The 9,917-nt window shown below is 62.4% G+C and overlaps 1 protein-coding gene across 3 annotated transcripts in view; it reads right to left on the bottom strand.

Annotated features, from left to right (window-relative positions):
* Window positions 1-9,665, bottom strand: part of FAAP100 (FA core complex associated protein 100) — an 11,108-nt gene extending 1,443 nt beyond the window's left edge. Inside the window, exons 1-8 of one of the 3 annotated variants that reach the window (XM_085304765.1) lie at window positions 9,256-9,665; window positions 7,670-7,788; window positions 6,048-7,018; window positions 4,372-4,525; window positions 2,666-3,447; window positions 1,882-2,018; window positions 1,312-1,420; window positions 78-194 (exon numbers count right to left, since the gene is read on the bottom strand). In XM_085304765.1, coding sequence (XP_085160891.1) covers window positions 78-194; window positions 1,312-1,420; window positions 1,882-2,018; window positions 2,666-3,447; window positions 4,372-4,525; window positions 6,048-7,018; window positions 7,670-7,788; window positions 9,256-9,624 — 2,758 coding nt within the window. In that variant the 5' untranslated portion in view covers window positions 9,625-9,665. Of the gene's footprint in view, window positions 1-77; window positions 195-1,311; window positions 1,421-1,881; window positions 2,019-2,665; window positions 3,448-4,371; window positions 4,526-6,047; window positions 7,019-7,669; window positions 9,025-9,255 lie in introns of all 3 variants that reach the window. The other 2 variants (XM_085304764.1, XM_085304766.1) reach the window with 2 other exon arrangements.
* Window positions 9,666-9,917: the final 252 nt, after the last annotated feature.

Raw genomic sequence — 9,917 nt, 5'->3', positions numbered from 1 at the left:
GCTGCGCGCCTCCTGCCACGGCTGCGCAGGAGCCCGGCTCCCTCGGGGGCCGGCGCAGCCCCGGCGGCGCGGCATACCTGGATGCGCCGGATCACGGCGTGGTGCACCCTGCACATGTCCGCCAGGGAAGGGCTCTCCATCAGGATCTCCACAGCCTGGATGGGGCCCACCGGGCTGAGGTCGTTCATGGCCACCTGGGAGAGCGAGCACATCCGCGCTGCAACCATTGCCAGGCGCGGGGGCAGCCCCGGGACCCCTCCCGCAGGCCCAGAGCTGGGAAAGCGACCCCAAGAGGCGGCTGCCATCCCTCTCCCGTCCCTGCTCCCCGGACACACGCTCCTCATTCGCTCTCCACACTGGTACCGGCAAACGGAGCCGCAGCCGGGGAAGCTGCCAGCCCAAACGAGGGCACGAGAGACAAAGCCTCGTTCAGCCCCTTGGAGGGGAACGCAATGCCCCACGGCTCAGGGTGGTCAGACGGCCCTGGCTGAGACCTCTCACACTCATTCCACCCCGGCTGGGGCCTGTGTCAGAGGCAGGTGCCTCCGCCATGAGAGCGGCCGCCGGTCTCGCCCGGTGCCGTTCTGGAATGATTTGATGCCCATTCCCTGATGAGATACACGCTGCCACCCCGGCAGATTTAATCCTGCAGGCTTAGCCCAAGCAGAATTAATGCTGCCACTAATCACATTGGCAATATTAGTGCTCTCAAGTGTGAAGCAACCTGAACCAGGTCATTGCCAGCATGCAGGCAGCTGGGCCTCTCGGCGGAGGGTTAACCAGCCGTGGCGGGAGAGCTGGGTAGCAATTAGTATTTTTCCTTCGCACTTAGAGAGGGATTTTCACATTAAAGGGGGAAAAGCTGCAGCAGATCAGATTTAAATCCAGAATCCAGCCACGTTTTCCCCTCACTTTGCAGAATTAGCAAAGTGCAGCAGGCCAAATGAGCAGGAAAAGCTCGTCTCTCCCCACAGCTGAGTYGGACACTAAGTCAGGGCACAGTGAGCGTCTGAGGTTATCGAGTCTCTGCAGAGCTGGGTGAAGAGATGGCTGCACCAAGGGAGAGGTGTTTGCACACGCAGGTGCAGACACACAACGCAGAGAGGCCAGGAGCGATGCTGCTCCAGCGGGCAGGCAATGGCTGGCTTCGCGCACGCCAGCCGCAGGGGCCCAGCTCCTGCTTGGGGCACCTCACCGTGAAATGACTTGGCCTTGCTGCCCCTGGCTTGGGAGGATGGTGGTTTCCCAAAAGCCCAGACTAYGACTTGGACTTGCTACCAGCCGCTCAGGTGACCTGGCAGTGCCGCTTACCCTGCACCATCTTGCTGCAGTGCAAGGGCAAAATCTGATGAGAGATGTGGTCTCCAGCAAGACAGGCCCAGATGAGGCCCCACAGATCTTGCACACCAGCGAAGGGACACTAGGAGGGGAGGGAAAAGCTGTGCACAGCTGGGAAAGGAATCCTGCCCTTTCTCCTCGCTGTCCAAGACCAGCGTGCCTTGCAGGACCACTGCCCTTCCAGGCAGGAAAATGAGAACGTCTGGGGACACAGCCCAGCCTGGAGCAGGAGGGAGCAGTAATAGTTTTTGGGAAGCCCAGGGTTGGTAGAAAGGGGACCAGCAACCCATCCCTTCCAGCCCAATTCACAAGACCCATCCCTGCTGCATAGCTGGCTGGGAGGCTCCGCACGGCACCCCAGAGCAGCCTGCACAGCCCTGGGACCCGTGGGACTATCGCCTGGGGTTAGTGCTGTGAGGCCTGGCGTGGCCAGACATCACCCAGCTGCCCAGCACAAGCGAGGGGCTGGGGGCGGCGAGATGGAGCCGGCTCCTCGGGGCAGGGGTGCTGGGCRTTTCTCTGCAGGGCTAACCCATTCCTTGCCTCTCGGACAAGCAGCTGCACCTCGCCTCCGTCCGGGGCCGCGCCGCGCACCGACGCCACTTCCCTGCTGCTCAGCGCCTCGGCCCCAGCGTTCTCGGCCAGCAGCCAGCGCAGCGTGGCGCAGCTCAGCGGGACACCTGCGAACGAGAGGAAAAAAAGCAGAACTTGTTACGCCACCGAACACCCTCCTCTGGGCCGGAGYGGCCTGGCTAAGGCCAGGTGCTCCTGCACCGCTGCCGCGTGAGTCCCGCTAAGCGGATCCAGAGAGCAGCGGCTGGGGACAGCAGCCCGTCCGCCACCGGCCGCGCGGTGGTGGCACGGCCGGGAAGCGGCTGCACAGACGCGAGCGGCAGGAGCCAGGGCAGCTGCTGAGAGCRGTGCAGCAAGCGCTGGTGGGAGACGAGGCTGCCCGGTGCCCCCTGTGYGCGCACTGCTGCCGCAAGGCCAGGGCCGACGTCAAGGTTTGGGGCCGTTCTCCTCCCTCTTTAGCCCCACGCCCTGCAACAGGCCAAGCTCAGTCACGCAGTCGCATCCCTTCCATGCGCCAGCGGCCTGGGCACAAGCCTGGCTGGTAGGACGGTGCAGGGACACCCAGACCTCCCCACCAGGGAAGGGGCCAGCGACTGCCCCAGCCTCAAAGCCAGGTCTGCAGTGCAAGACATTCCCATCCCAGCCTCTCCTGGAACAGCTACAAACTGGACCACAAGGGCATCTTGGATCTGCCTGGCAGRAACACAAACAGCTCCTGCAACGCTTCTCTCCAGACAGCATCAGAGGGACCCACCTGAGCTGGAGCTTTTCAGTGCGTTTTTCAGCAGCTCTGAGGACACCCTGATGGACGCCGTCGATGGAGGCAGGTTTCCATCTCCCGGAGCGTGTGGCTGCTCACTGTCTTTCACTCCATCAGGTTCAGTCTGCTCCTTGGACACTTTCAGGAAGGTCTCTACAGGGTCTGGGGGGGCAGCCACCACAGGGGAGGCATCGGGCCCAGGGGGGCTGCTCTCAAAGCGCAGGCACTGCAACATGTCAATGGTGCATTCGCTGAGGGGCAAGCAGATCCCCTCTCTGTCCGGGGAGAGGATGGGCGAGTCGTCCGGGAGGAAGTCATCCAGTGCCTCGGGGGAGTCGGAGCCGCTGCCCAGAATATCTCGTAAACTGTAGTAGAGGGCACAGGAGATGGTCAAAGGCAGATCCAGCTTGGTGTCTGCAGCAGAGCCGAGGGGCAGCGTCAGCTCCCTCTTGTTCCCAGGCAGGAGCTGGTCGATGGGGAAGGTGAAAGTGGTGCCTGAATCCACAGAATCCTCCTCTAAGGCACAGGGGCTGGCAAAGAGCTGAACGCACAGGGTCCAGCCCTCCTCCAGGCTGTACTCGCTGCAGTTCTCCAGCACACAGGAGATGGTTACAGTATCCTGGAGCAGGAGGCAGCTCCAGTTGGCAGTGACAGTGCAGGCAATGGGCTTCTGGCCTTCTTGGCTGGACAGCAAAGCTGCACTCACGTTCATCACCTGGTTCAGGCTGGCCAGTGCTCGGTTCTTCTGATCCACTGCCTTCTTCAGGAAGGAAACTCTGCAAGGACAAAGCGCCAGCTGAAACAGCAAGAGGGATGGCGGCCAGGGCACCTCGAGCAGGCGAGAGGAGCACAGCAAGGCTGAGCCAAAGGCCAGCACCAAAGGCTGCACGAAGGGCTCAGCGCGTGCCACTGTGCCGTGCAGGATGAGCCAAACAGCCTTCACACGAGCCCTGCACCCCACATCACCCCAGAACGCCCCAGAGGCCCCTCACCAAGGCAGCCCTGGGATCYCTGCTGCTCACGAGGACACGGTGCCGGCAAGGCCTTTCTACCCACGAGCTCGTATCAGCCAAACTGGTCCTGAGTGGCTCGGGGCAGCAAAGTCCTGCATGGACCTCCTCACAGACCTCCCCGGGCTGGGGCTCAGAGCAACAGGGAACAGCAGGGTAAAACACGAGTGGGCTATAAATCTTGCTTGCAGCCCAGGCAAGTACTGCTAGCTTCGGGAATCCCCCTGCGGAGGGAGGGAGGGGGACTGATCTGAATCTCCTCCTTACACACAGACGGCCGCAGAGGTCTAAGGCATGCGCCCGCCCTGCCTGTTAGTGCGGACTTGGCAAGTGCTGCGGGCTGTCTGGGAGCGCCTGGCACCCTGCCTCTCCCACCTTCTGTCACCGAGGCTGTAAACACCAGCCCGCTCGCGGCATCAAAGAGCCGTCTGCCTCGAGAGGGAAAAGGGCAGCAGACAGCGCTGGCGTTAAACAGTATTTTTATACCCATCAAGGTCAGGGGCTTCCCAGACAGTCTCCTGGAGGAACCGCTCCGGAAAGGTAAACGCTGGAGCAGTTACTGCCTGGCCGCTTTTCTGCTGACCCTCGAGCCAAGAGCTGACATAGGAAAACGCAGCCAGGCGCCCGCGGACGCAGCAACTCGCGAAGAGCGAGCGTCGGCACGCAGCGCTGAGCCGTCCTGCCCTTTACCTCTCCGAGGCATTGCCTATCCCGGACAGCAGCTCCTTAATCCTTCGGCCAGCTTCGGCGGGCGTCAGCCGCGCGGGAGGAGCCTCCTCGGGGCTGCACAGGCCGCAGGTCATGAGACGCCCTTTGGCGGACAAGGCCAGCAGCTCCGATTCACCTGCGGGGGCAGAGAGCGGCACCGGTGAGGCACGGAGCGCGGCGCGAGCCCACCAGCGACGCCGCAGAGGCTTCCCAGCCAGCCGGGGAGCAGCCGCGGGTGCTCGAGGGGCACAGGCCAGCAGGACAGGTCCCCTTCGCTTCCTCCGCCTGCCCCGCGACACCAGGAGCCGGCGGTATCGGTTTACAGCCAAGCACAACCTGCCTGGGAGCCGCCTCCGCGCACCGGCTGACAGCGCAAACGCCTCGTGTCTCCAGGGCCCCGCTGCACGGGGAGGCTTTGCAAGGGGGAACCTGCCGGCCAGGCCCTCCTTGCCATGGGCACAGCCCCCCCACCACCCACTCCCGCGCACCGGGGGAAGAGAAGCAGGAGAGCGAACGCACGGCTGCAGACTGGTACGACGGAGACAGGACGCGGACCACGACAGCACGCCCACGCAACACGCAGCTCCCAGGGAAGGGGCCGCCCCAAGAGCGGAACTGCTCCCTCCAGCCTGTCCTGTCCCCGGGCACCGGCCTTGCCCTGCGCGGGGCTGCCCGGCTCCTCGCACCTCCTGCCCACCCGGGAGCCCTCTGCCTCAGCCATGCTTTCCAGAGCTGGCAACCCCCAAGCGAACACCAGCACCAGCAGGAGACACCACGGGAGCGGGAGCGCTCCGGGAGCCGGAGCTGCCATGCAGGCTTCCTAGCGATGAGACGCATGCAGCTCCGCGTGCAGCGAACGGGGCTGGGTGCGGGAAGGGCTCCCTCGGCCGCCGCGAGGCAACGCCAGGCCTGCCTTGCTCTCACCTGGGTGCCCAAGGAGACTCTCCTCACTCGCTTGCCTTTTCTGGCCCTGTTTGCTCCTCGCGCTGCCCCGTGGAACGGGCTCATCTACGGGCTAAGAGACGCTTCTCCCCCCCCTCGTCCCCAGTGGCTAGGCACTCTGCTCCTTTCCTCCGCTCCCGAAGCAGAGACCCAGGGCGAGCACTGCACTTTGTTCTGCGCCCAGGCCGTGGTCGGTACCGCACGCTGCCCACATCGAGGGAGTGTTAGCACCTAAGCTGTCGGGCTGGAGAGAGAAGAGCGTGTGCAGGCTCTGAGTGGCCACACCTGGAGCCCCTAATCCAGCCAACTGCACGCCTGGATACCCCTTTCTGGAATGGGTCTCATCCCAGCTTATTTGGGTCTCCCCTCTGCACTGGGACCCGAAGAGGTCAGACACGGCTGCTGCGGGTGCCCCACAGACAGCCGCACAGACAGGCCACCTCCTGCAACGCCAGGGTGGAGCAAAGCCTCACGTGAGACAAACCAGGACCACGCAGGGGGGAGAGACTGAGCTCCGAGCACACCTTGCGCTCAGCCCCCGAGTCAGCATGCTCGACAGAAACGACTTACAAAAATGAGGGGAGTCAACAAGAACGGATGAAGGACGGAGCCCAATCTGGACCTTTACGAGGGGTGGAGACGTACAGGCCGGAACAGGCAGCTATCCTGCCCCATTCCACCCCAAGACCCAGCGTACTCCCCTCTGCTGGCAGTACCTTCTGATGCCCGAGAAGACAAGGAAAGAGCCACAACACTACAGATACTTAAACTGGCAGGAGACAGGACGGGAGGCAGGACTCCAGTGGAGCTCTCTGCGTCCTCGGGGTCAGAGGACTCGTTGACCCAGTCCAGGTCGACCGCGGAGATGTCCGAGTGCGTGCTGTAATACATCCGGCTGCCGCTCCCGCAGGCGGCGCAGAGAATGGGCCCGCGCAAGTAGTACTCCCTGAGCTCTGGCACTGTGGCCTCCTCCCTCTGATCCGCCTTGACGGCCACCATCTTGCCGTAGTGACCAACTGCCACCACACAGTCACAGCCAGCGTCTCCAAAAAGCTGTTCGTCCTCAGCCTCCTCCTCCTCCGCTGTCCTCCGCTCCGTTCTCAAGGCCCCAATGAAGACAATCGGCTCTTCCAGATGATGAAGGATCTTAACAGGAGGGTCTTGGCTTGAAACGTCATGACAGCCGTCAGCAACCTGGGAAGAGCTGAGGGCCTTCAGYGGCACGGAGCAGAGCTGTCCATCCGGGAAGCCGCAGAGGATCATAGGAGACTCCAGCATGGCAGCGTCGATCCCAAAGAGCAAACTGAAGAGGGGCTCTTCCAGCACAAACCCTCCTGAGCACCACAGCCCCTCCCCAGACCCCACGGTGCCTGGGGAAGATGCGCAGCACAGGACAGGCAGGAAGCGCGAAGGCGGGCCGTCCCCCTCGTCTCCGGGCTCGGGGCCGGGGCAGAAGCCCACCTCGCTGATCTGCCGGTACGGGGGACTCTCCTGCTCGGGGTGYGGAAGCTCATGCAGTTTCATCCACCATTTGCCCTGAGCCTGGGACAAAGTGATGACAAAGTTGTTGAGCAGCGTGAATGTGCACAGAGTGGAGTCTGGGAAGATGCAGGCGTCCGAGTCCACCGGGAAGATGCCGGAAGGGCAATTGCTTTCTTGGCCGTCACCATCAGTCTGCTCCATTAACCTTCAAGCAAACAAGGAAAAGCTCTCAGCCAAGCCGCAGGGTGAAGTCAGTGCTTCTCTTGGCTGCCTCTCACCCTGGCCCTTGGAAACCATCTCCCCAAAGCACAGCTTTTAGCATCCGCTGCAAGAACAGCGATCTGGAGAGAGCCAACGCTCCCGAGGGCTGAAGCTTCGAACTGCTTAACACTTGCCATGCCTTCAGGACGCAGGCGGAAGGGACAACGAGGGGGCAGCGCAAGCAGCGGTGGCTGGGCTAGGCCCCAGCGCACCAGCCCWGCCCTGTGATCAGTTCAGGGACTGTAGGGCCAAAGACTCCTAAATGCAAAGAGCCTGTGATAAGAGAGGTAGGAGAGATCCACGTCTGGGACGCTACAGTGAGCATTTCTGAGGGGCACAAAGAGACTCCCCCTTCCCACCATCTCCCCGAGCAGCCAAGGCCCTGAGCCCATGGCCAGGCAGAAAAGCAGCTCCTTCCCCACGGGTCTCGCAGCGACTCTCGGGGGGATGCAGGCAGGAACCGAGCGGAGGCCTTCTCCGAGCAGCAGGGCTCCGCACCCGCTAGCTGCCGCTGACTGCGCTCAGGGATGCGAGGGGACGGGYGCCCAGCGGCCACGGGGCTGGCAGAGAACTGCCCGGGTACCACCCACCTCACCTGCTTTGCTGATCCAGGGACACGCAGTAAATGCCGCTGTGGGCGCAGAGGATGTAGAGCTGCCTGGGGAGGGGGAGCAGTTCCACGTGCCACACCTGGTCTGGGCATTTGTACACTGCCTGGGTGGAAAAACAGAAAGAAAYGTCACCTTCTGCCGCGCCGGCGCAGCCCGCAGGGAGAGGCTGCTCCCTGCAGCCATGCACGGGGGGGTGTTTGCTGTGTTAAGGAGTGGAGCTGCCCCTGCAAGAGAAGAAGCGTTTCCCTGCAGCCGTGGGGCTGCCTGTGGCCCGTGCCAGCTCTTGGACCCGTCCTCCAGCCTGCTCTGCGCACCTGGCACACGGCTGCGCACGGGAACGCCGCAGGATGYGGACTCGAGTGCCAAGGTGGCTTCAGTGCCCACACTGCCAGTCTGCGCTCGCTGCCAGCAACAGCGGAGCCTGCTCACAGTTGCCCAGGCAGGACTAAAACTCCTCTGGTTCAATAAAGAGACCGCTCAGTGGACAACGTTGCCTCCTGGGCAACCCAAAAGCAATTGCAAATCAGAGTAGCTATTTCCTGCAAATGCATAAAACAAGCCATTTCCAGGAATAAGCCTATCACTGGGCAGTACTGCAGCTCATGTTCCAGCCCAGCTTTCACGTGGTCCTTCTGCTTCAAGGGCAAACAGCTGGGCAAACTGCAGCTGGCTGATGTGCTTCTTCCCAGAAACAGCTGCATTTTCCTGGGAGAGGAGCAACTGTCATCTGTGGAGAACAGCATTAGGATCAGAACGAGAGGAGCTTCATGTAACAAAGAAGTAGTCAGTACCTCACGCTCCCTGAGGAGAAGGGAAGGAAAATAGAAATCTGAAAGCCTGTACATGATCTACTTTCCTGAGAAGGAGCACCGTGTAGGAGGCAAATCCTGATATTACAGCAATGGCTTTCTTAGAAATGACAATAAGAACAAATTAAAAAAAGAAGCTGTATATAACTCAACACGACTGCTGTTAGTCACAGCAGAGACAATAGTGAAATCCTTTGTACATGAGAAATGAAAGAGATGTCACTTCATTTGAGAAGGAAAAATCTTTCTAGTTTAATTAAATATGTTTGTCTCATAGGACTAGGAGAGAGGTCAAACAGCGACACCCCCCTGCACCCCAGCGAGGGGCCTGAGAGCCAGGTAACGGGCTCTGAGGCTGCCTGTGAAATTCGCTCGCCGCCCTAGTCGYGTGGTCCGGGCGGAGGCAGCGCCGGGGAGCGCTCGCCCCTCCGGACGCCGGCGGCTTTGCTGTCGGGGCACCGCACTTTGAGCCGGGYGCAGGAGCCAGGCTTCAGGAGTTTCACTTCCCACGCTGCAGCCTCCAAGAGCTGCTACTGGGACAAGCAGATTTTTTTTTCTTTTTGTTTTTTTTTTTTAGGGACCCCAGGAAGGGCTCTGGTCCGAGGCAGCTGGCAAAGGGGGAGGCGTGGGCCAGGCCTGGTGTGCGTCCCTGCTACGCTCGCCCTGCCCGGGGCTCCTCACCCCACAGCCACGGAAACCTTTCCTGCTGGGGGGCCCTGAGGTGAAGCCCCCCTGCCCCGGGGGGCAGCGCTGCGGCTCACCTTCAGCACCTTGCCCTCCTGGTCGTAGACGTAGACGAACTCGCTGCCGTTGGAGAGGTAGATCTCGTTCTCGTGGCACAGCACTCGGGGCTTGCCCGACACCAGCCCCCCRACCGGGCAGCAGAACCCGGCCAGGTAATCCACCCGGTGGCCCACGTGCGCCATGGTCCTGGGGCAGGGACGCCGTGCCAGCCTGGGGACACGGGACAGGCCGCCGTGAGCAGGGGGGGGCGGGGGGGCACCCCCCAGCGAGGGCCCACACGGGCGAGGGCGGGAGCGTTCGGAAGGGACCCGCCCGGGGAAGGGGGTGAGGCCCCTTGTGAGTGCCCTGGACATGGGGTCTGACCCCAGCCTTGACCCCAGGGCCATAAACTGCCCCACGCACCAAATCCCAGACCCACCCCGAACCTCAGCCCCGGCCCCCGACACGCCTCACCCAGCCCCCACCCCCCAAATGGCCCCACGCCCCAGCCCCCAAACCCGCCCCACGCATCTATAGCCCTCCAAACCTGCCTCACTCTGCGGCCCCAGCACTTACAGCCCCCCAAGTCTGCCCCACAGCTCAGCCCCAGACCCCTAAGCCCATCCCACACCTCAGCCTCAAACTCCAGCCCTACAAACCTGGCCTGTATCTCAGTCCCAGCCCCCGACCTGCAGCATGG

The sequence above is a fragment of the Rhea americana genome, unplaced genomic scaffold, assembly GCF_003343005.1.
Source record: "Rhea americana isolate MKP2758 unplaced genomic scaffold, rheAme1 scaffold_21, whole genome shotgun sequence".
Lineage (NCBI taxonomy): Eukaryota > Metazoa > Chordata > Aves > Rheiformes > Rheidae > Rhea > Rhea americana.
This window is presented reverse-complemented; position numbering and strand designations above follow the sequence as displayed.